The sequence below is a fragment of the Nematostella vectensis genome, chromosome 9 (genome assembly GCF_932526225.1).
Source record: "Nematostella vectensis chromosome 9, jaNemVect1.1, whole genome shotgun sequence".
In the NCBI taxonomy this organism is placed as follows: domain Eukaryota; kingdom Metazoa; phylum Cnidaria; class Anthozoa; order Actiniaria; family Edwardsiidae; genus Nematostella; species Nematostella vectensis.
The window spans coordinates 10,367,300-10,393,508 of NC_064042.1; the positions used below are offsets into that span (position 1 = coordinate 10,367,300).

Here is a 26,209-nt window from a genome sequence, read left to right on the forward strand (position 1 = left end):
AAATCCATTTCAATTTCGGGTAAATATAAAAAGCGGTTGAATTTCTACTCCCTCCACCACTCCTCCTTCCCCGCTGTTTGCATTACCAAGAGGTCTTCCCTCAACTATTGAAGAACATCTGCCATTTGGTTCGAAGTGTCTCACGCGCGCAACCAGTTTTCCTGCCTAAAAAGTTTAAAGTTCCATAATGAACGCACGCGTTCAGCCGCGCGTTGCTTAACAGCCGAATCGCTAAGATTGGAGATATGCCTCAAAATCCTTGATTTCTTTACCTTTTGAGCCTTTGAGACTGACGCAGCTCTTGTCCGTACCGCAACTAAGTATTCTGTTGAAGAGACAGCACATTTGAACGGGAGAACATATAAAGGACACAGCAGTTCATGAAGTCGAGAACATATGACGAAGTAAACACATGAAGGCGAGAACATATGAAGGAGTAAACACATGAAGGCGAGAACATATGAAGGAGTAAACACATGAATGCGAAAACATATTAATCAAAGTCCTTGGGTTTGGGTAGGTGCGTTAACAGATTATGGGGTCCCTGTGGAATTAAAGCGCGAAAGCGAGGCTTTGGCAGGTCGGAATGTGTGCAATTTTCATTCAAAGTCTTGATCTTATCTTCAAATCCTTTCACTTCGCGAACAGTAAAATTATATGTAAAATATTTGTTTTTGACTTTTAACGAGCCAGGAGCGAGATTTTAGAAACTGAAGAACTGAAACTTGTCGAGACTTGTTTATATTCTATTGTCTCGCGGTTGGTTGAAACAAATGCTCAATATTTCCGATGACCATGGTTTTACTGGTGAGGCTGTGACCAGGTGGTTAGCTTCGAGCTTTATTGTAAAACAAACATAAAGCTTCGACGTGCAAAATCCTCGCTTTCGCGATCGAGTTCCATTATCTGGAAAATGGCTCATAAGTTTGTAAACCAGATCTGGCCTACCAAGCCTCACTTTCTCACTCAAATAACACAGGGCCCCCATCATCTGGTAAACGGTCCATTGCTCGCTAGCTACAGGAATACGATTTAAAACTATAGTTTAAAACTAAAACTAAAGTTGTTAGCAGCTTTTCTGATAGGGAAAGTTTACCTTTGTACGCATCCAGCTGTTCCCGTAGGAACTGTCCATGATCATTTAAGGCCTGGAAAGAGGAATATGGAAAGCCAGCTAAAATAAATATTGGAAGGAATAAAATGTTCAGTATTTGTATAGCGCAAACTAACGTCGCGAGACGATCAAATGCTCTTAACATGACTGACATACTCGTCAATCGAGACAGACAACTCAACAAACATAGACAAACATAGTCTTCATTCATGGATGTCAGCTAGTGTGTATGCATTGTCAATGAAGATGGTACCACGGGTCAGGGTCCGCAGCGGTTCTTTCTTGTAAAGGTCGATGAAGTACAATTAATGCCCTTTTCCGAGAAGACGCGCAGTGGGCAAAACTGGACGTTTGGCGCAGTGAAAACTGAACGTTTGACGCAGTATAAAATGAACGTTTGGCCCTGTGTGAAATTAACCTTTGGCGTAACCATAGTAACATATGGTTATAGTTATCCCAGGGACCGTGTTTTTATGTTGCCATGTTAGTTACCTCGTACACTCTTTGAAGGCTTTTCAATTCTAGTTCTAATTTTTCGTATTTCATCAGTTTGAGTTGAACTTCCTAGGACACAACAAAACTATAATTTGTCAGTTATTAGTTAGCGAGAGTTCGCTGTACAGGCCAAACTTACTTCTTTGATTTGCTGGAAAAAGATCTTGTCGCCCTCCAGGACAGAAGTGAACTCCTCGACGCCTTGGAACCTCTGCAGTAGATAAGCCCCTATCCTGCCCCAGTCTGTTTCTGGTTCCAGTTGCGCTCGTTTGATGGCGTTCAGGAGGGAAGATTCCATCATGAGGGCGGGGCACTAAACAGGTAAAATATGGCAAGGAATAAATCACCTTGAAACACTGTGAAATCTCACCTACCCTAAAATAAAAACGGCTCTACTTTATTGCTAAACAAATAAAAAAATATTTTAAACAAAACAAAAAATAGCGCTACGTGATTCCTAGTATACGAAAACATTGGTGTACAATACAAAGGGGGGCGATAAAGCACAATTTTGACTAACCAGACTTAATAACTTGACCAGCAAACGTCGGCACTGCTCTTTGACGGCTTCGCTCTCCAACTTCTTACTAAAGGTAGATTCTACTGACTCCGCACGAAACACTGCAGCATAAAAAAATGTTTTGGATAAATACTTCTGTTGTCATTAGACATTCAGTTACAATAACTTCCCCATTCCGCCTACCTTGTTGTTGTTTTTAGCTAAGTACATTTAAAAAAAAATTGAAAAAATTAATTCATCACTCAGGCAGAGGCCAGTAACTTGAGAATATCCTTTGCGGCTAAGTAAAAACGCAATTCTTTTGACTCAGTATATATTTGGAATATTCAGACGTTGTTTAGACGTTCCTCATTTATTTGTCAAGTGAAGGTGTATGGTAAAGGGTGAAAGTGAATGCATTAAATCTATTTTACCATAAATTATTGGTATAAGATTCACACCTTGTTTGGACGCCCCCCATTTATTTTAAGGCAAGGTGTGTGACGTAACTACTACATTACATTTTCTGTTTTACCATAAATTATTGGTATAAGATTCCCACCTTGTTTGGACGCTCCCCATTACATTACATTTTCTGTTTTACCATAAATTATTGGTATAAGATTTCCACCTTGTTCGGACGCTCCCCATTTATTTGTTAAGGCAAGGTGTATCGCGTAACTAATACATTACATTTTCTGTTTTACCATAAATTATTGGTATAAGATTCCCACCTTGTTTGGATGCTCCCCATTTATTTAAAGGCAAGGTGTATCGCGTAACTACTACATTACATTTTCTGTTTTACCATAAATTATTGGTATAAGATTCCCACCTTGTTTGGACTCTCCCCATTTATTTAAAGGCAAGGTGTATGGCGTAACTAATACATTACATTTTCTGTTTCACCATAAATTATTGGTATAAGATTCCCACCTTGTTTGGACGCTCCCCATTTATTTGTTAAGACAAGGCGTGTGACGTAAATACTACATTACATTTTCCGTTTTACCATAAATTATTGGTATAAGATTCCCACCTTGTTTGGACGCTCCCCATTTATTTGTTAAGACAAGGCGTGTGACGTAAATACTACATTACATTTTCTGTTTTACCATAAATTATTGGTATAAGATTCCCACCTTGTTTGGACGCTCCCCATTTATTTGTTAAGACAAGGCGTGTGACGTAAATACTACATTACATTTTCTGTTTTACCATAAATTATTGGTATAAGATTCCCACCTTGTTTGGACGCTCCCCATTTATTTGTTAAGGCAAGGCGTGTGACGTAAATACTACGTTACATTTTCTGTTTTACCATAAATTATTGGTATAAGATTCCCACCTTGTTTGGACGCTCCCCATTTATTTGTTAAGACAAGGTGTATGGCGTAACTAATACATTACATTTTCTGTTTTACCATAAATTATTGGTATAAGATTCCCACCTTGTTTGGACGCTCCCCATTTATTTGTTAAGACAAGGCGTGTGACGTAAATACTACATTACATTTTCTGTTTTACCATAAATTATTGGTATAAGATTCCCACCTTGTTTGGACGCTCCCCATTTATTTGTTAAGACAAGGCGTGTGACGTAAATACTACATTACATTTTCTGTTTTACCATAAATTATTGGTATAAGATTCCCACCTTGTTTGGACGCTCCCCATTTATTTGTTAAGGCAAGGCGTGTGACGTAAATACTACATTACATTTTCTGTTTTACCATAAATTATTGGTATAAGATTCCCACCTTGTTTGGACGCTCCCCATTTATTTGTTAAGACAAGGTGTATGGCGTAACTACTATATTACATTTTCTGTTTTACCATAAGTTATTGGTATAAGATTCCCACCTTGTTTTGACGCTCCCCATTTATTTGTTAAGACAAGGTGTGTGACGTAACTACTACATTACATTTTCTGTTTTACCATAAGTTATTGGTATAAGATTCCCACCTTGTTTGGACGCTCCCCATTTATTTGTTAAGACAAGGTGTATGGCGTAACTACTACATTACATTTTCTGTTTCACCATAAATTATTGGTATAAGATTCCCACCTTGTTTGGACGCTCCCCATTTATTTTAAGGCAAGGTGTGTGACGTATCTACTACATTACATTTTCTGTTTTACCATAAGTTATTGGTATAAGATTCCCACCTTGTTTGGACGCTCCCCATTTATTTGTTAAGACAAGGTGTATAGTGCAATCTTCCACACAAGGAAGCTGATGCTCTGCCTGGCCAAGCTCATCCAGTAAAATGTGCAGTGGGTCGTCTTCCGTTAACGCCTGAAAACAGAGTTGGGCCATGGTTAGGGAAGCAGAAAGCAGGAGAAATGTTGAATGAGAAAATAAAAAAATTTCAAACCAGAACAATAATTCGATTTAGTATAAATCTACTCACATACTATCACGAATCCTGCAATTTGATTGGCTCCCGTACTCACTATCTATTGAGCGATAGATAGCGAGCAGCGAAAAAACCGGCGTTTTTTTTTTCACAAAAACAACATGAATTATTATCAAAATCGTCAGCTATTCGAAGGTAGTATATGTGAGTGGATTTATACTAAAACAATTAGACTACTCGTTCTCGTTTTCTATGAATCAAATAGTCAACTCGGCGCTACGCGCCTCGTTGACTATGTATTGACACATAGAAAACTCAAACTCGTAGTCTAATTGTTAAATCTTAAAGCACCTATATTAATAATTTCTGTTATCTTGTATTGTATAAACAAACATAAGTTGCCGATCTGAAAAGGAAGGTGTGGCATGGTAAGGGGTGTGAACAGGTGAGATATCAAATTTTCTAACAAAGAAGATAAATTCCATATCTTCAAGTACCCATGTCTGAAGTCTGGCTGTTTGAAGCTTATCTAAAAATGAAGCAAACAAACACCACATTTTTTAATGTGCTTAGATACAAGATTTTAAAAAACCCTCCCCTACTAGTTATGGTACTGCATAGGGTGGTCTCTGACGGGCCCGTGGCCAGGTTCGAGTCATTCTGCTACAGATAGCAGAATGGGTGGAATGGCCCTCATTCCATTCCGGAATGGGAATGTGGGATAAACGAACGCGTTTTTCTTTCTTTTTTAATCATTCTCATTTCAGAATCACGAGTAAAAAAACAAGCACTTAGTATAGGTATCACTGGCTGACTTACCAAGTTGTCCGTGTGTGTGAACACTTAGTATAGGTATCACTGGCTGACTTACCAAGTTGTCCGTGTGTGTGAACACTTAGTACAGGTTTCACTGGCTGACTTACCAAGTCGTCTGTGTGTGGACACTTAGTATTGGTATCACTGGCTGACTTACCAAGTCGTCTGTGTGTGGACACTTAGTATAGGTATCACTGGCTGACTTACCAAGTCGTCTGTGTGTGTGAACACTTAGTATAGGTATCACTGGCTGACTTACCAAGTCGTCTGTGTGTGGACACTTAGTATAGGTATCATTGGCTGACTTACCAAGTTGTCTGTGTGTGTGAACACTTAGTATAGGTATCACTGGCTGACTTACCAAGTCGTCCGTGTGTGTGAACACTTAGTATAGGTATCATTGGCTGACTTACCAAGTCGTCCGTGTGTGTGAACACTTAGTATAGGTAACATTGGCTGACTTACCAAGTCGTCTGTGTGTGTGGACACTTAGTATAAGTATTGCTGGCTGACTTAACAAGTTGTCCGTGTGTGTGAACACTTAGTATAGGTATCATTGGCTGACTTACCAAGTCGTCTGTGTGTGTGGACACTTAGTATAGGTATCACTTGCTGACTTACCAAGTCATCTGTGTGTTAGGACACTTAGTATAGGTATCAATGGCTGCATTACCAAGTCATCTGTGTGCGTGAGCACTTATGCTGTGTTTACACTTAAGCGTCGAACCTAGGTTGAGTAACTACCCAACCTAGGTTAGATTTGAAGTGTGTGTGAACACGCCCCAAATAGCCACTTATATGCCGGCAATTACAAATGCAAATCTGTTGACAGTTCTCAGTATAGGTATCACTGGCTGACTTACCAAGTCGTCTGTGTGTGGACACTTAGTATAGGTATATCACTGGATAACTAACCAAGTCGTCTGTGTGTGGACACTTAGTATAGGTATCACTGGCTGACTTACAAAGTCGTCTGCGTGTGGTTGGATAGTATTGGTATCACTTGCTGACTTACCAGGTCGTCTGTGTGTGGACACTTACAGTAGTATAGGTATAACTGGCTGGCTTACCAAGTAATCAGTGTGTCTCGTGATGAGTTCATGAATCTTGTACATTTCATTCAGGGTGATTGATATCTTGATATCTTTTGACAAGGATAAGTAATGCTCCATCTGAAGTCAGAAACAAGCATACGAAATGTTAAAGAGAGTCGACCAGCGTATGTCATAACAACATTACATACAAGAAAACAAGGGTATTGTTTGGGAACTTAAAATGTCATCATTTTAAGGGACATATTTCATGACACATTTTACTTAATAAAAAAGCCATGAAAAGATAGACTGAAAAATCTTGTCTGCAAAATTTAGTTTATATAAATCAAATTTCAACTTGTGTATAAAACATTATTACCACCTACCTCTAAACTTTCATGAAAATCGGGAACTGATGACAAATCACTTAGAAAACTCTAGAAAAAACACAAGATCTCCATGAGCCTCTGCACCCAGGGGAGGGGGGTACTTCGGTATTGAATGAGAGGTGGAAGGGAAGTCAGATGAATTGTTTATGGACTGAATTTTTAATCATTTAAATTTAAAACTTATGCTTTGGACTTTTACTAACAAATATTGTGGTTTATTTGCCATTTTCGACCCATGTTAAAACGGTGACTTTCCTATTAATGTGAATAGTGAAACTGGATGGCATATCAGGAACACTTTTCCATACAACTAATGATGAGCAGTCTGTTGTTGTGAAAGAGAGTGTTTCTTGACTGTCCCCCTGAGCTTACCTGCATTAAGTCTACATGGTTAATTGCAAACGGCTGGAGGGGTTGCATGTATTCCTCTTTAAAATGACTGCTGACAACGTTCTTGTTAGCCATACTCTGCAGTATCTTGGCAATCTATATCCAGAAATATGCACAACTTATATCAGCAAATATTGTGCCCCCACCCCCACCCCCACATACACAGTATGTTAAGTCTTGCTGTAGCCCTGAACTTACCAGAGTTAGGTTTCTTCTCATAGTATATGTAGGTTGTTTATTGACTAGCATGTAGGCTGAAATTCAAGGACAAAGACAAATATATGAAATACTGGAATGCTGGACAGACAATAGTAATATGCAGAGGCAAATACAGTAGGAGTTGCCAAAATAGAGGGCAGAAGCAAGGACTTCAAGAAAGAAGCCAAGATATATTGTTCTTTCTTGGATTTCCTTATATTTTTTTCACATTTCTAAGCAAAATCTCTAAGAAAAAGGGGTGGGGCTACCGGCCACACCCAACCTTAGAGAAGGAGAATGGTAAGATGCAAGAGCTGATAGGAGTTAAGAACAATAGAGGATTGGAAAATTGGAATAATTAAATATAGACTTGAGGGAGGATACACCATTCCTTACCTGTAGGAGTGACAATTGCAGGATTGATGAATCTCAATAGGAAAAATCCACCAATCATAGCATTGATTTGCTCAGGAGTGGCTTCTGGGAATTTTTCCTGTCAACCACAAAGATAAAAATAAGATGAATCTTTTTATTTCATTTTTTTCAATGTCCAACTCAATCCTTTAAGATTGTTCTACTATTGTTATTTTAAAATGTTCCATTATTTTACAAAGTAAATGAGACTGGAATAATGGAGCAAAATCTGAATCTTTAAAAAAAGATGTTAACTCTGATGTTCTTACGGAATAAAAGCTTTGAAACAAAGTTAAAATGTGCAGGAATTTCACAGAATCCACACTGTACCATGGCTAATTCCTTAATGGCACGGCAGAGCCATTGTATCCCATAGGGCACTTGAGAGAGTGAGCTGATGATTATACCAAGAAACAAGGACGATATGTCTTGGAGCTTCTTTATCCTTGAATAAAAGTTAAGGAACAAGCTGGTACATAATTACCCTATTGGCCAACACAAACCATCTAAAAATAAATACAAAAAATAATACTACAATCTAAACTTAAGGTGTTTGTCCATTCTTTGGTTAACACATCAATGTTTAGCGAGTCAAAATGTATCATTCAAAATCAATCAGTTCTAGGGATGAATATAATATGGATTAACAATTAAAAAACTTTAAGACAAAATAAAAATCCTGACCTTCAGGATTCAACTGTCAACCCTTAGCTCTTATTAAAACACTTACAAATCCTTAATGTTACTGAATCAAAGAAATGGCATCTAACCATTGCAAACACAGGAAGTGATTATAAAGTGCTGATTTGGTTCAACAAAGTAAACTCTTTTTGTTACAGATATGAAACCACTATTTGGTGTTCATAATTGAGAGTCTATATAATAACAGGAGCTTATTCTGTATATCGATTTTTAAAATAGTAAGAAGCATGGTATCTGACTTGCAGAGATGGTTACGGAAAGCTTTGTTTTTGGTCTTTGTACTCTATTTTATTGTCTCATTCTATAGTCTTTGTTTTTGGCTTTTGTTCCATTGTTATTTGGTGCTGGTGCTCCGTAACACCAAGAAACCACCAAGAGATATGTAATAAAAATGCATGAAGGAAAAAGGATATGAAGTTTAGTTCTGAACATGACCTCAGGATCATCCATGGCTCTCTCTAAAGTAAGAGAACTCTCATCCATCGGGTGGCCATACAGCTCAATGTAAACCTGAAAGGGGTTAAAAATATCAATGAAGTGACAAGGGGGGTGGAGCAAGCGCAGCTGATAAGTGATAATAGGTGGGGGTGAGATACAAGTCTATGGTGGGTAAATATTATAAAGTTTATAAGAGTCCTAACTCTCATAACTTTTTGATATTTTTTTCCCTAAAAATAAGAGTGGGGGACACACGACATAGGACCCCTCTTATCCACACTGTAGGGAGGGATATATACAATAGGACCCCTCTTGGTCACATCACGTAGAGAGTGATACATAACACAGGACCCCTCTTGGACACACCCTGTAGAGAAGGATGTATAAAATAGGACCCCTCTTGGACACACCCTGTAGAGAAGGATGTATAAAATAGGACCCCTCTTGGACACACCCTGTAGAGAGGGATGTATAAAATAGGACCCCTCTTGGACACACCCTGTAGAGATGGATGTATAAAATAGGAGCCCTCTTGGACACACCCTGTAGAGAGGGATGTATAAAATAGGACCCCTCTTGGACACACCCTAAATGACAGACGAAAATGGGTAAATGGGAAAATGATAATGACAATGACTGTTTTCACATGGAAAGGAAGGGGGGTGGGAATTCTACCTATAATGTGTGGAACTAACTTTACACTGCTGCAAAAAAAACTTAAATGCAAATGACATGCACCAAACTGAATTCAATTGAATCACTGTCAAATCAAACATCCTATAGTTAAAAAGGGCACCATTCTATTACTAAAGCACAAGAAGATGGAAAGTCATAATATTTTTATATATTTTAATACTCAAAATTAAACAAAAAAAACACACACAAAATGGATTCACCTTGATGGGATTAATTTCAAGCACCAAGTCTTCCTGAGACATAAGATCATTTAAAGGCTCCTCCAGAGTACACTTTAAATATTCCTGACCGGGTCCTCTTCTACAAGACATTGCATAGATTAAATGACTTTATATTTTGCCTGTTTGTTTGACTAACATCATACATGTCAACTCACCCGCATTAGGCAGGAGTCTCAAGATTTTGGATCCCTTCTCCCTCTCTCCCACGTTGAGCACCAAATCTCCCGCTTTTTAGCGATTTTTATTGCTTCCGAAAAAATATTCTATGGAAAATCATCATTTTGCCTATTTTCTATTAAAATATTTGAAACAATAATTCCCTTGAGTAGCGCAATTTATCTAACACCCTTGTGAGATCTATAAGTGGATTTGTTTGTGAGAGCTTTCTATAAGGCAAACGCCTGCAAGGTTAAACCCACCCCTCACCCAAAAAATTTATAATACCCCACACCTGCCCCAAAAAATTTCTGAAGCCTTGAGATTTTCGGAGGTTGACAGGTATGTAACATGCACAAAGGCATATTGTACTCTAAGGACTAAACAGAATGCAGATTTTGTTACAATGCTTGATAAAAAAAAAGAGATATCACACCTTGTATAAGTAGTCATCATCCGCGAGATTGCTGTGTTGGCTCGAAGCAAACTATTGAAGTTTTCAGACTCTGCGAATTCATATTTGAGAGCCAACTGCAAAAGAAGATGTCTAGTATCAGGCCATAAGTAAGGTTAAAGTATTCAACAGCAGAGGTGGTAGCAGCAAACCTTTCATGGGGGGGAAAGGTGAATATACTCCTCCTATATTGTTTTCAGAATTTTTGAAAGGCAAGAAATGACATATCAAACAATATGTACAGATCTACAGTATTTACCCCAGAAATCTTCCAGTGAACTTTAGTTTTTTCAACAAACTGATACTTTTACCAGAACTTTTTATCATTTTAATTAGCATGGTTGCCAAGTTGCTAAATGACTTGGTTGCCGAACCCATGAATACCAGCCCTCCCCCATGATAATTTTAAACACATGGGGCTGTCCGCTGCCCCTCTTTTCCTCCCCTGCATTGGTTACCTCAAACATAGAGAGCAGGAGGTACTCTTCTCTTGTTTCATACTGGTTGCCATAAAGGGAAAACATCACAGGTTGTAGCAGGGCTGGAGACAAGGCACAGTACATAGTATGTGAAGATGATGATACGCCTATTGCTAGCCTTTGGCAGCTTTAAGCTGTGTTACAGGTATGTGCATCACATATTTACATACTTGAGAGGTACAAAATTTGAAATCAACAACAACTTACAGTCAATCTCACTCAAGGAAACTATCCTTGACAACTGGGCGAGATAGGATGGCTCAGTCTGCAGCAGATAAAAAAGGTTCCCGAAACGCTAAAGAAGAAATTATGAACATTACATTAGTTAGTCGCTGATACATTCATAAACCAACGTTTACACACTTACATCAAGGCAGCTGACAAGAGAGACTACCTCCGCCCCACCCCCACACGTACATGTACAAAATAAAGATACAAAGAGCCAATGGAGCCATTTTACCAAATACATTTATACAAAATGTAAGCTGTCTGCCACTCTCCCCTCACCCCCCCCCCCACCCCCCAAAAATAGAAAAAACAGCTGATTCTATCTTAGCCTTAGATATGTTGTCCCTCCTACACCCAAACTATCACTTTAGGAAATACAGTTACACCAGCTTGATGGTTGCTATGATAAGCGACAGCCTTTTACGCAGAAATAAACACTGATTTCACATTACATTCACTTATATTTTCATGAGCTCCAAAGTTTATTTAACTTTTATGACTCATTATTTCTTATCTCCAATAGTTTTACATTGGCCAATAGTCTGCTAAGGAACTACCAAAATCAGCAGACACCATTAAGCTTTTCTGCAAAATATGATAAACTACAGATAAAAAGGCAGCAAAAGACGCACTATCACTTGAGGGAGAATTAAAACCTTGCATTAAAGGGTCATTTAAAATACTTGACCAATCAGAAGACATTATCAAGAGTATGAACTAAGTATTTGGTGAGGGAGAATAAAAACCTTGCATTAAAGGGTCATTTAAAATACTTGACCAATCAGAAGACATTATCAAGAGTATGAACTAAGTATTTGGTACAGCACTTTAACTCTCACTGCATTTAACATTACCCTAATGATTATAGATGAGATTTTCTGGCTGTCTGTCACAGTGTGTCTATATTCTGTGCATGCTTAGGGAAATAACAACTTGAGCGTGGAAGCCTTTATCTAGTAACCCCCTGAACCCCCTGGTGTCTTATTTCTTTAAAATTTTGATATTTCTATATTCAGAATTTTTTTGACATTTTTCACACTAGGTATTTCTGCCCCCTACAAAAGTCTTAGAGGCTTGAAAGTATAACGCTTGACGCTACATTAACAATCACAATTGTCCGCTCTATGTTAAAACCATTCTTTTTCTCTTGAAAAAGTGTTCCATTCATGCTTATTCATTTTGGCTCTAGGTAAGGGTTATCGGAGAAAGGATTAAGATAGATGAGAAGAAACAAAAATTGAATATTAATTAACATAAAACATAACAGCATTATGGGAAAAATTCCTTTTTTTTCTCTCATGTGGCTTTGTCAAAATATTATGACACTCATATTATGTTGAAATATTAGCTACCGTAAAATTCCGATAATAAGCCCTGGGGCTTATACTTTTCAAAGGCCCTTTTTGGACCTTACACTCGGGGGGGGGGGGGGGGGGGGGGCTTATTATTGAAGGGATTTTTGCATCTGTATGTCCAAAGGAGTTAAAATTGTTGATCAAACATTGGCTATGAAAAGGACAATAAGAAAAGACTTTGTTAAAGGTTGTAACTAGGTCGACTTGAGTACAAATAACGTTAAAAAAAAAACAGCCATTACTTGTTCAATGCATGTAAATTGCTTTTATACAGCCCTCTGAGTATAACCCCTTGGGGGCTATATTCGGGGGACCTTATTATTGGAGGGGATATTATGTTTCAAAGATGGGGGGGCTTATACACGGGCTGGCTAATTATCAGAATTTTACGGTATGTAATCAAGCTTTAGTCCAAGATTTCTCACCTGTTGCTGAAGCTCATCTTTCAATACACCTACAAGACATGGATAATAAACAATAATATGAAATCAGTAGAATTAAGCGTTGTGAACAAAAACGCATACCATTATATAAACTACATATGACAAAAAGGGTTACAACGCTTGAGTAACGGAAAGTGAAATGAGAGTAAAAAGTACAACGGAAATATAAACAATTGATGATTTTTTTTTTTTACAAAAAACATATACCAAAAAACATAAAATAGATATCATCAGAAACAGAAGAATTTGATACAGTCAGTGAAACTTAAAAAAAAGCATTATTGGATATAAGCATTATATCTCTTAGTCATACTCTTCAGATGTTTCACAGTAAAGAAAAGAGAAATGCAAATAAAATAGTACAACACAGATGTAGTTTCTATACTAAGACCATGAAATAAAATAAATAAATAAAAAAAAGTGCCTCTTTACATTACTAGTAATTTCTCTGCAAATGAGGAAAATTTAATATATTTAGATTAGATATTAAATAAATATATAGATTTCGTGACCTTTAATCTAAATGTAATCAAAAACAAGAATATATGTACACAACATTATGTTTGTCATGACTGTGTAAATCCCATGCCAGTCCATAAAGCGTAGTCTACATTACAAAACTTAGACCCAAAACAATTATAAAGTAGATGAAAAGATACTTAATTACCAGTTAGTTGAGGTGAGAAGTTTGTTAGTTAGCTAGATCTTTATTATCGGCAATCCGATCCTTCGCTTTGGGGAAATTACAATAATCAACTGACCTCTTGAATTTTAACAAGTTATGATATTCCATAAATTGATAAAACAACAGCGACGAAATTGGGTAAATATTGGTTCAAAGCTTGACAACGAAGAAAGAAAAACATTCTTTTTTTAGCACAAAGAGCACGGTGCAAACGTAGTATTCGATGAATTATAAATAAATATTATTAAGATAAACAATGTATATTACATTGAAGTACATTAAATAACACGGCTAATACCTTAAATATGTTTAAATTTACAGTAAAGAGTACAAACGTGCCCTATTTAGGAACAGAATTTTCTCACCAACTCTCCTATCGTAATCTCCTATCCGGTCCGACAATTCCTGTGTGATCAAAATAGAAATAGATGTATTAAGTTGTGCATTTTGATAGCCAAGAGGGCTAAATGGCTTAGGCAAATTTAAACGAAACATATGAGTGTGAAGGGCAATTCTAGTTTTACAACGACAAAAATTTGCCAATGGTGGGGACAAAAATAAGTAGTAGGATCTACCTACCTCAACCGCAATTCTGTGGTTTATTAGGAGAGCTATTCTTTGGTCAAAAAACTTCACATCTCGTTCTAGCTCGTAGTTCTTTTTGCTCAGCTCGGATATTTCTTGTTTTAGTAGCTTGAGCCTTCTTCGAACTGCGGATAAAGAGAACATTTTAAAGACGACAGTAAGCTGACTGATGAGATGGTTGTCGTTAAATAAAATGTACAATGATCGCTTAACCGGGGGCCGGTTTCAGCCATTTAAGAGGCATACTCACTGGATCTTAGCTTGTCTCCTTCTTTAAACTCTGGTGGTTTTATTTCAGCCATATTTAAACGTTTTAAAGCGTTTCTTTTAACGTCCACAAAGTATCATTTCAACACGCACCAAAAAAAAAATTCGATGAGCTTTCTTCTACAAAATACGTCCATTCATCTATAACGTCTTCAGTGTTTCTATTAAACAAGAATACCATCGTTCCAACCCCCTCATTGCAGCAGGATTGAATGACTAGCAGCTTGCAGCATCATTTCCGAATTGCTCGCTTTCCGTACAGAACTGTGCCGCAGAGAAATCAATATCTGTCAATATTTTCACATGTGATATTCCCAAAACACGTGACGCGGAATGCTTGGGGGCAGCTAGCGATGAGAGGGCGGGAACTGGGAAGGCATTTTGATGACGAAGATCCGGCGCAAAAATCCTCAACATCCAGTCTAAAGCATCAACAGCTGCAAATTACGTTAAAACAAAAAGGGTCTATCAGACCTAAAAATTAAGTGGGATGTTAATGCATTTGGGTATTTAAAAGCCGTGGTTTCACGAATCCCTCGTTTCCTCTAGACACTTCCGTGACAATCCACATGTGAGCGTGACACAATAAACTGCGTTACGGAGAGCTTCGTGAAGGGATCTGGGGATGAGTATTCTTTCTTTGCTGCCAGAGTTTGTCAGAGCAAGACACGGTAAAACTTCTTTCTTTTCCTTATTTGTAATTTACCTCTCCTTATCCTCTTGCACGTCCTTGCATACTAATGCAATCTGTGTTATTTGTGTACTTCTCAAGGCTTGAGAGCTTACGAGAGATTCGCGACAGAACTTTACCGGACTCTTTGCACACCAAAATCCAACATGGCGCTGACCCAGAGTTCGTGTAACAAGGCGTTTGGTGGGGAACAGAAGGTTTTCAAGCACTACAGGTTAGCACATGGTATAAATAATCACTAAACTAGCTAGTTTTTTTTTAGTTGTTGACATCTCCTAGATCTGGTTTTTGGGAGTGTCCAATTTATACCCTGGTGAGGAGAGGGGGGGATGGGTTGGATGAGGGGCTGTTATTGGGGATCCAAAAAATTTTAACCTTCCAAAGGGGGTATCCAATTTTTTTTATGTTGTATTAGGGGGGGGGGGGGGGGGGGGCTCCAAAAGATTACTTCACGCGGACCCAAAATCTTCCCCCTCCTTAGGGTATTTTTAATAATGCTCTTTTATTTTGTGGCAAAAAGTGGTCCTCTGTCCCCCTATCCACAAGCAAGTGTGTGTGCAAGTGCACAAAAATTTTGGTAATGGGCATGGCTTGTTGTTTCTACAAGCCTGGAGCAGTAGTAACTTATTTTGTTCTCCTTATTATTATTTCAGCTCAGTTCTTAAATGCGACATGAACTTTGGGGTTTACATCCCACCACAGGCTGCGTCTGAGAAGGTGCCTGTGTTTTATTGGTTATCAGGTATTTGTGACATTACCTGCATGAGGCCCCTGTAGCCATGTCTATTAAGCCAATGTTTTTTTTTTTTTTTCTGAAGTCTCATTCTAGCTTGTAATGGAACTCTTTCTTTCATTTGAGTCGACCGCCTTGCCAAGTGGGGGCTCTTGGTGTGCACCCAGGATTGGCTGAAGGGGGATGTGCAGTCATAGGCATCATATGGAAAAAGCATAGGATTTGAAAATTCCTTTATAAGAAATGACCCACTTTTTGGCCGCCAAGGCCGCACCCCCCTATGTACGCGCCTGGGCTCCGCCTAACCCCTCAACTCTAAGTCCACCACCTTGCCCACTATCTACTTACCCAATCAAATTAAAAAGTATTGATTGACACTTTTTAGGCCCAGAAATTAGCTTTTTGTTGCCCTGGAATGGGGTTGATTTCTAGGAAGCAGGGAAGTTGTTTACCAAATCAATACATCTTGGTTAGCCTTTAACCTTTATTAAACCACTCAGTGTGATGTGTGCTACTATGACCCCTAGTTTCACAGTAGTTGACCAATAAGCATGCAAGACTAGGAGGATTTCAACATGTTCTGACATGCACTGAAGCATTTTTTCCCCTGCCATGCTAGTGCTTTAGTGAAGTCAATGTCAACCAGATAATGTTTTTTTGCATCCTTTTAATTGGCCTTCTTTGCAAAATGGTAGCCACTCTAGTGCACACTACTCTGTCAAGTCTGATGAACAAAATTCAGTTTATTTTCCTTGTTGAAATGTTAGATAGGGTGTATCTCATCAGTATTTGTTACTGTCTAGGGCTAACATGTACTGAGCAGAACTTTGTAACCAAAGCTGGTGCCCAGCGTTATGCCGCAGAGCACGGGGTCATGATTGTCGCTCCAGACACTAGCCCAAGTAAGTTAGATAACAACGCAAAGTTAATTATATACAAATCTTAAGTCCCTGAACCTGCAGGTAGGAAAGCTAATTGAGGTGATATTATTCAAAATGATTATCACAATAAAATTCCTTTAAACTTCCTTAATTGATTTACTTTTTTCAATGCAAATGGCTGTTTTCCAGATAATGTGTGCTATGTATTTTGAATGTGAAAGCACAGGCTTACCAACCTCTCAGTCAGCCTCCAGTCAATCCCAGTAACTAGCTTGAATATTTTCACGATTGATCACCTCCTGTAATTGTCCTATAATTGTCTTATATCCTAGAATAAAGGTCACAATAAACTCTCATTGCTTTGTGATGTGTATTTATTCAGAATAAGCAGTATTTCTAACATTTCAGCCGTTGAGGGATTTCGCGTTACTAGGTACCTATAAAAAGAAGTAAAGGCAGGCAGGCTTTGAAGACATGCGATCAGATCAAGCGGCCAGAATTGGAGTATGAGTAAAATCCAAAAATCAACCACCACAGTGCGGTAGAATATAAATATACATGTCCCCAGCGATTTTCGGCCTCCTAAACAAACTCTTTCTACCAAAAAAGGCTAAGTTTTTACACATATCGGCAACCAAGAGACGATAGAGGAATCCGTGGATGCAACGCTGATTGTCACCAGGTGCATGCTGTCAATAAAGTGACGTGCTGATTGGTTCATTCAAGCCACGCTGTCAAATTGAATTCGAAATGTTGAGAGTTTATTGTGACCTTTATTCTGGGATGTAAGACAATTATAGGAAAATTACAGGAGGTGATCAATGTTCGAGCTAGTTACTGGGATTGACTGGAGACTGACTGAGAGGTGAAAGAGAGGCTTTGAGAGGTTGGAGTTTACAACTGCCTTAGTTGTTTTTAGAGAAAATAAATATTAAAGCTTAACAGCCGGCTAAAAATGTTTGAAATATGGTATTTAAAAAAAAATAATAATAAAGAAAACTGCATATATTTGCAAGACTGTTATTAACAAACTCCAGCCTGCTGAAGCCTTGCTTTTTCACTCAAATTCCATCATCTGAAAAATGGCCCTTTTCAATTGTTTCCCTTGCCCAAAGTTACACCTTTCCCTTAATATTTCTAAAAAAAAATCAATTGAGAGAAATGTATTGTGTATGCATAGATAAAGATGAAACTTTGCTCAGGATATTTTTATTCTAAATAAAGAAAAAATCTGACCTGTTTTAGTTACGCCCTGTCTGTGAATTTGTAGCTACCGTAATTTTCTTTTCCCTTTTTATAAATAAAAAGAGTTTCATACTGTTAGTTACCTGCAAACACACTCTTCTGTAACTCTTTTTAGAGAAACATGTCTATTAATTGCATTCCAGTTCCTCTTAATCAATTTATTCCATTTTTTATTCTCAGGAGGGTGTAATATTGAAGGAGAAGATGACAGCTGGGATTTTGGTTCAGGCGCTGGATTCTATGTCGATGCAACTGAAGAAAAGTGGAAGACAAACTATAACATGTACTCATACATCACAAAAGAGGTATGATCATGAAAACAATGATATGATATTAATATGTGATTATTCACCAACATTTCATCAATAAAAAAACTAGAAGGCTTGCGTTATCATTAAGCACAACACCCAGGCCCGTACCCCCGCCCCCCCACAATGGCCGAAAGTTCCCAATGGATGTGCTATTTGTTGACAAAACTATAATGCATAGCTAGATTCCTGGGTACGGGCCTGACACCCTTGTGTAAAATGTTTTCAAAAAAATTGTTCTCAGGGGCCAAGACAGTAAAGCCTGCTTCCACCTGAAAAAAAAGTATATGTAAAATAATTAAAAATAAACAAGAAAACGCATACCCTTTTTTTGAAAACTTATACCTATGCCTTTTCTGAAAACCTATCTATACCTGTACTGTAATGAATAGTGTATACCATATTTACTCTAATAAGGGCCTTGGCCCCCTATTTGGGGTGGGGTGGGGCTTATTTTTTTAAAAAGGGGAAATTCCGCACAAAAGGCCAAAGAACATAAATATCATTATTATAACTTGAAGTAGCTTTTTTCAATAAACTTTCATCCATTAAATATTTGTCTCTTTGTTGTCCAGAGTCTATTCTTGGAACTACATGTATGATAGTTATTTTACTCATTTACATAAAACCTGGGAAAGGGGGGGCCTATCCTGGGGAGGAGCTTGGTTCAAATGGGGTGCTTATTCAGGTGAGGCGCTTATTTGAGGGAGCCTCTTATTTGAGTAAATACGGTTCTCTAAGAAAAAATTGTTTTCTAGTTACCAGAACTCATCAATGCCAATTTTCCTGCTGACCCAGAAATAAAGTCTATCTCTGGACACAGGTTTGTTTTGTGAATGATGATCTGTTCTTATTGCTGGTACTTAAAAATAGGTACACTGTTACAAAATAATATAAACCCTTTCTGAAAAATATTTATTTGTTATTTGTAAGTGCTAAATAAGTTATTTTTGTTGCTGTTATTTTGCCGCCAAAGCGTGTGCTAGTTTGCCAACCCAAAAGTCATGTGACCTCTTAGCACAAGTCCATAGCTTTAGGGCTAGCCTTTTTACATCATCCTGTATCCTACCCTTTTACAGTTATCAAGGATAAAAGCAAGGTATTGTAGTTTAGAAAAGGAAAGCAAAAAAAAGGTGAGAGCAAGCTATTGATTGAATGTGCCTTTTTGTTTATTTACACAGTATGGGAGGCCATGGAGCTTTAATGTGTGCACTCAGAAACCCTGGTCTTTACCGGGTGGGTATCTATTGATGAAATATTTTTAGAATAACTTTATCAATTTTTAATTTTAATCACTCTTTAAGGTCTTGGTAAAGGTAAATTTGACACCACTTTTTGTTTTGGTGGTTTTTGCAAAACCTTTATCAATAGTTCTTAAACTTTATTTTTGCCAAAAAATTTTTTCCATAAATCGCATTCTAAGACGGCTAAAATGGGCCTTTGCTGTTTCCCGTGACCTGTTGACCGTGAATTCATGCCAAATCTTTGACTTTTCTAGCGTATTATTTTGAGGCGAGAACTCGCGCTTGTCGGGCGTAAACCTCGTGACGGGTTTTAAGATATCACCTTTTTTTGGGATCTGATAGATTATTATGCCATGTCATAAAGTGTTTGAGGAATTTTCGACTAAAGGTCGCTTTTATAGCACTTTTCGTGTCCAAACTTCGCCAGAAATGAGAGTCCCAACTTTGATTCGTGATATTTTGTTGACAGTGTCAAATAATAAAAAGTCCTCACACACTTTGGTAGATTATCTATCTGTCATTGAAATGCAATTACGTGCAAGTACATGCTCAATAACGTGAAGGTTCATTATTCTCTTGAGTAAACTCCGTACTTTTGAGTTTGAGGCCTCAAAACTTTAACAAGGAATTAGCTATTGCAAAAATAAAACTTGCAGGAGGTAATTCAATCTTTTACCTTTTATTTGATTTATAGTTTGTACATGTAGTGAAAATTGCGGCGCAACATTTTTTTTTCCGCGGACACATCGTTTACCTTTACCAAGACCTTAAAGCTGGAATATTGAATTACAAAAGCACAGATACAATGGACCAGAGGCGGGGCAAGATGGTGATTGATGCACCATTCAAGGAATCCTGGATCTGCCCGTGAATTACTTTCTGATTCATGGCTGTACTTTTGTGGCTGTATATGTTTTGAGGGACATATTAAAGCAATGGAATGCATAATCATGCCAATTACATTGCCCCAAAGATAAAAACACCTTTCCTGTTATGTCTTTATTTTGACCTCCATATAACAACCAACAAAGTTCCCAGAAGCCAGATGCCCAATTTCAAGGCTACTTATTGATAAAATGAGATATATAAACTCCTGTCTTGTTATACTTATACACGCCATCACCATTGAGCAGTTAAACATTTGCTTCTCTTCATCAGTGCGCAAGTGCTTTTGCCCCAATCTGTAACCCAATTCATTGTCCATGGGGTGAAAAAGCTTTCTCTGGATACTTGGGGTCAAACAAGGACGCATGGAAGGTATGTACAGAGTAATATGCCATTGTTCTCAGTGCTCCACCCCCCTCCCCCAACCTCTCAGGTTCTGAGTTGAAAACTATTGTGTTTACCTATCTCTGGGGCTCCAAATTGCCCTGACTTATCCAACAATGTTTGGCTTCTGCCATATTTTTTAATTGACTGAAAAAAGCGTTTACTAATAACAATCGAAAATATTTTATTAGGGGTGTGGCCAGGGGGTAAAGGCACAATTAAGATATTGTTTAGATCACAAGAGAAAACTTTAAACAGGAACCCCTCTGTTCCCCCTGCTATTGGAAGTCCTTCGGAGTTGTGTCATGTCTGTTCTGATGTTAGTTGCTCTTTTTTTCGTGGCAGGAGTATGACTCGTGTGAACTTGTGAAGAAATACCAAGGACCCCCCTTGAAGATCCTAATTGATCAGGTAAACTACAAACTAAAACTACTTGTGAAATAAGGGAAGTGAATGTGTAATTTTCTCATCATAAAATCATTAGCATTAATTGGGTTGACTTTTTTTTGTTATTCAATGCTTTCTCAGGTTCTTTTAGCCCAGTGTATTGCTATTACCATCACCATCACCACCACCATCACCATCACCACCACCACCACCATCACCATCACCACCACCATCACCACCACCATCACCACCATTACCACTACCATCACCATCACCACCACCATCACCACCACCACCACCATCACCACCACCACCACCACCATTACCACTACCATCACCATCACCACCACCACCACCACCACCACCACCATCACCACCACCACCACCATCACAACCACCATTACCATTACCACTACCATCACCATCACCATCACCACCACCATTACCACTACCATCACCATCACCATCACCATCACCACCACCATCACCACCACCATTACCACTACCATCACCATCACCATCACCACCACCATTACCACTACCATCACCATCACCATCACCATCACCATCACCATCACCATCACCATTACTATTTCTATCACTACTATAGGCATTGCTATTAGTTATTGTTATTGTTTGGCTGCTTAGTGCCATGCACACCAAAGTTAAGTTCATGGTCCTTGGGCCATCTTGCAGCTGTTTATAACTGAATACCTGAGACTAATCTCCTATGAATGCCTCTTCTAGGGTCTAGCAGATACCTTCTACCCGCATCAGTTGCTACCTGAGAATTTTGTGCAGGCTTGCAGCAACAACAACCTTGTGTCAGTCACTCTTCGCAAACATGAGGTTAGTCTCTATGAGGCTGTCATCAGAGACCTTTCAACTTTTGAGACAGGGCTGTGGCCAGTATAATGCAAACAGACAGGCAAACAGAGGCAATTCATAAATCCGACATATCAATCACGAATAGCCAATCAGGAAAGAGATGATGCAATAACAGCCATGTGGTCCCACAAATGTCCCACAAAAAGGCGGCAATCGACGGCAAAAAGATTGGTTTGAGATATTTTTCTGCGAATCTGGACAAGCAAAATAAGCATCTTCCGGTCAGCGTAGAAAGTGATAGTCCTGTTTTCAATGACCCGCCACTTTTAGTGTAGAGTTGGGACTCAAATTGCAGAAAAACAAGTAAAATTTCTGCGAACAAACAAAAAGGAAACAAACCACACATACAAGAACGGTGTAAGTCCTACCATTAAACTTGTGTTTGATATTTTCCTAGGTTACTTCAATTACATATAAGAATGGAGACTGTCGTTTGTATTATTGCTGTAAATCTTGACATTTGCCGATAAAACTTGTAGTTAAAAGTCAGACGTAAACAGCGAATTCGGCATTCTCTTCTACTTTTCCCCGCACTTAAATCACTGCAAGTTGACAAAAATAGCTTTGAAAGCACATAAACACAAAGTACCTACCGAAGAGAGCACCGCTTTATCTTATCATTTCCAAGTTTTCGTATTTCGAGCTGGATTCGGGTCGTTTCCATTCAACAACCAAACATGTAGATATCTAATTCTAAGCTTCTCTACAAGTTTTTCACCAAGCTTGGACAACAAATCAATTTCTATAATGTAAGGTGACCGTCTTTTATTTCCCAAGTCGCAGGAAAACACCTATAAACGTCTATATTTTAGATAAACACAAGATTCACAGACCTCATCCGACATGTTGTACAATTTGTGGGGCTTTTGTGGGACATTTGGGTTGCACTTCGCTGGCTTCTATTTGCTGCTTTCTGATTTGTTATTCGTGCGCTCGTCGGATCTATGAATTGCCTCAGCCGTAGTCTCAGGGGCACAGTCTTATGAGGCGATCCGAGGCACTTCCCTTTGTAATGATTAAAAATTTATATATTAACCGGGTAACTCTTTTGTGAAAGCCTTTCCATTTTTTGTCTTATTGCCTCAGTCATTATCATATTGTCTCTGATTGTAACCCTCTATGGTCGTATTTTTAAATCTTGCCGAGGCCTTTAGCACAACAACGATTATATATTTTTAGTGGCCATTTCTTCTGTTGTAATTCTTCAATAAGACAAACCCCTTGGTGATGGACAGAGTGTCCCCTGCGAACCTCACTAACCATGCAGCTGGGGGAGGCTGGTAACAGCTTCCCCCGTTTACTGAAGATTTCGGATTTTACATGTCTCTTTCTCTAGCTATGGTCATACGTTATATAATCTTCATATGTTATGCTCTTCATATGTCATACGTAACTCTATCGTCATATGTTACGTTTGTAGAGCATACAAAAATTAAGAATACATACAAAGTACAGCATACACTAATGTCTATATTTTTAGTGTCCTTTTTTATATTTCTTTATTTTTCCACAGGGCTATGATCACAGCTACTATTTTGTGTCGTCATTCATCGGTGATCATATCGCTTTCCATACAAAATGCTAGTGATGGATGGAAGGATGTCTCATGGACGAGGATTTAGGGAGGAGCAGACACTCAGTAATAATAATAATAATACATTTTTCAAACACGATAGAGATAACAGCATAGCTTATGTGGTCATGTAATCCTCCCTCAACAACTCACACTAATTACCTTATGTGTAGTTCCAGAAAATATCTATCCCCCCCCCCCCCCCCTCCAGGGAGTCGGAGGTATGACCCACCACCCCTCTGGAATTTCCAACACCTTCGAAGAAAATAAATACAGTAACTGTAGGGAAAAAGGGCATTTTACCCCCCCCCCCTCCCCTATGGAAATTCCTGGTCGTTTGAACCCCCCACCCCCTGGGAATCTCCAATCCCCTCAATGGGGGGGGGTATGGATGTTTTCTGGAACAACACTATCTAAACTTTACTTACCTACTAACTAATAGCTTTTGGATTACCCACCTAATACATATATTGATAAGTTAAACTTATAACTTAAAGACTACAGACAAGCTGTAGAAAAACTAGATGATCTGCGTAGGTGTTGTGTAGATAAGTTATAAACAACACAATGCTGAAAAAGTGTTGTACGCTTCTGGGAAAGAGAGTAGTTGCGCTGACTTTTCGAGTGTAAGCCTTTGTTTGTTTGTTTTTTTGTTTTTTTTTTGCTCCGACTAAGGCTCGAAACATCAGCGTAATTGCTCTGTTTCCAGGAATCGTGCAACACTTTTTTCAATCTTGTGTTTACTTGACTACCCAACTTGCTTAACTAAAAAACTACCAGTCTGGCTCCTGCCTAGCCTCACCCTCGTCTACTGTATGTACTTGGTTCGTGCATGCTGCATGCTAGAGGAGTGCTTGTATACGTAGCATGTTGCTCGGATTAAATGAAAATAACCATCTGTAGGAGAATGATAAATCTTGGTCGATGTGTAGTGATAATGATATTGATCTATAATTTGGTACTAAAACGCGGGCTTACATTGATGTACTACACAGTGGAACCCCTTGCTCTAACTCGGGCAGTTCGCTTTCGAACTATTCGAACTATTATAAGCTTTCAATTCGTGTCTTCCCACAACTCTTTGCGACGCGCGCGTGAAACCGAGGCTAGGAGGGAGAGGGGGAGTGAGAAACCGTCATCTTTCACACAATTTCGTTTTCACGCGTTCGTCGCGGATGGTGGATAAAAACAGTGCTGAATGGTTTGGTAATTTGATGTGTAGTTACTGCGATTTCGAGTTTTCCGAGTGCTAGAACCGTCTCTCACTTCCGTCAATCAAGTTTTGAATTTGTAACAAGACACATTTTGTACCCTCGGATTGGTCAATACATTACTGTGAGATGGCGGGATTTGAAGCCATTTAAGTGTTGGCCAATGAAAACAGTTCCAAGTCTCGACTGACGGATAAGCCATAATGAATTTTGTCGCTAATTTGTAAGGGTGAGTTCGCAGATTACTCAAAATAAAAGAAATCGCAGCTAAAGAACGTATGTTTAAGGGGTTAAGAAATTTGGTGTCAGAAATGGGATGTTGTGATTCCTAGAAAATCTGAAAGAATGTTAAAAGCAGAATTTTTGTTAGTGTTAGATCAGTTGCCGACTAGAGTAATCTAACAATAACAGTTTATGTCGAAACAGACGAACATGTCTTTAATGGGATTTCACTAAACACAGGCGGTAAGATTAAAGAATTTACGCAATGAAACTACCCGCTTATTATGTTGTTAATGAGATTTTCAGATAAAGAAGTTATTTTTCTATCAGACGAAAAGCGTCTGTGATTTCTATTGTTTACCCTAAGCAAATTTTAAAAGATTAATGAGGTTTCAGTCTGTTTTCTTTTATACAAAATTATATTTCTTCAGCTAACATACTGCAATCTATAGAAAAATTAATTTGCACGTCCTCCTTACTGCATCAATGTAAAACAAGAACTTTTGCATTCGATTCTTCTTAATCTATAATCGTCATAAGTGTGTAATTTTTGTCTATGATATGATAATAGGGTAGAATTTGTGAATTGTTTCGCTCGATTAACACCATTATTTCCCCGCTTGGTAGACTGTAAAATGCAGCTCGGAAGGTTACCAAAGTTTATTATGCTCTCTAAACAGAGGGAAACTCATCCATTTCGTTTTAGGTATATTTTAAATTATTTATTTGTATTTCACTAAAACAATAAGCGGCACATATCAATACTTGAATAAAAACAAAAGGAAAATAAGAATGAGCTTGTAAATTCAAGAAAGAGTAGTGGCATAAAAGTATTCTCATTCAAATTTTCCTGAGATTCGCTCTCATGGAGAAGCCAGTATCACGCTGCTGCTATCAGAATTGCGAAACCAAACATTGTTTTGGACCTCTCGCTGACCCTCGACAAGTCCGAAGAACTCATTTTGAAGGCTATTCGAGACACTTCACAATTTGTGAAAGCGCTCCACCCAAAATTAAAGAGAACGGAACAAAGCTTTGCACAGGAACTTCGATAAGTTGGAGGAAGTTCCCAAGCCCTTAGCAGCTGAGATATTGTCGACTCCTGTTAAGGAACCCGCGCAGAGTTTGACTCACTGTG

The 26,209-nt window shown here is 38.4% G+C and overlaps 2 protein-coding genes across 4 annotated transcripts in view; one reads left to right on the forward strand and one right to left on the reverse strand.

The window, feature by feature from the left end:
* The window catches only part of LOC5512688 (GTPase-activating protein), a 46,807-nt gene extending 32,050 nt beyond the window's left edge, over positions 1–14,757 (reverse strand). The window contains exons 1-22 of one of the 3 annotated variants that reach the window (XM_048732294.1): positions 14,403–14,756; positions 14,147–14,277; positions 13,933–13,972; positions 12,865–12,893; positions 11,064–11,151; positions 10,836–10,918; positions 10,360–10,454; positions 9,747–9,846; positions 8,826–8,922; positions 8,041–8,156; positions 7,693–7,789; positions 7,297–7,352; positions 7,081–7,194; positions 6,706–6,756; positions 6,356–6,457; positions 4,300–4,408; positions 2,671–2,691; positions 2,130–2,230; positions 1,749–1,922; positions 1,607–1,678; positions 1,097–1,148; positions 273–325 (exon numbers count right to left, since the gene is read on the reverse strand). In XM_048732294.1, the coding sequence (XP_048588251.1) occupies positions 273–325; positions 1,097–1,148; positions 1,607–1,678; positions 1,749–1,922; positions 2,130–2,230; positions 2,671–2,691; positions 4,300–4,408; positions 6,356–6,457; positions 6,706–6,756; positions 7,081–7,194; positions 7,297–7,352; positions 7,693–7,789; positions 8,041–8,156; positions 8,826–8,922; positions 9,747–9,846; positions 10,360–10,454; positions 10,836–10,918; positions 11,064–11,151; positions 12,865–12,893; positions 13,933–13,972; positions 14,147–14,277; positions 14,403–14,454 (1,833 nt within the window). In that variant the 5' untranslated portion in view covers positions 14,455–14,756. Of the gene's footprint in view, positions 1–272; positions 326–1,096; positions 1,149–1,606; positions 1,679–1,748; positions 1,923–2,129; positions 2,231–2,670; positions 2,692–4,278; positions 4,409–6,355; positions 6,458–6,705; positions 6,757–7,080; positions 7,195–7,296; positions 7,353–7,692; positions 7,790–8,040; positions 8,157–8,825; positions 8,923–9,746; positions 9,847–10,359; positions 10,455–10,835; positions 10,919–11,063; positions 11,152–12,864; positions 12,894–13,932; positions 13,973–14,146; positions 14,278–14,402 lie in introns of all 3 variants that reach the window. The other 2 variants (XM_048732295.1, XM_048732293.1) reach the window with 2 other exon arrangements.
* A 174-nt stretch (positions 14,758–14,931) lies between these two features.
* Positions 14,932–24,553, forward strand: LOC5512687 (S-formylglutathione hydrolase). Its single transcript, XM_048732296.1, has 11 exons — positions 14,932–15,090; positions 15,192–15,324; positions 15,764–15,852; positions 16,647–16,745; positions 18,150–18,274; positions 19,036–19,100; positions 19,459–19,513; positions 20,680–20,778; positions 21,136–21,201; positions 21,925–22,026; positions 23,579–24,553. Exons 1-11 carry the CDS (start codon positions 15,045–15,047, stop codon positions 23,648–23,650), a joined length of 951 nt encoding a protein of 316 aa, XP_048588253.1. The 5' UTR covers positions 14,932–15,044; the 3' UTR covers positions 23,651–24,553.
* Positions 24,554–26,209: the final 1,656 nt, after the last annotated feature.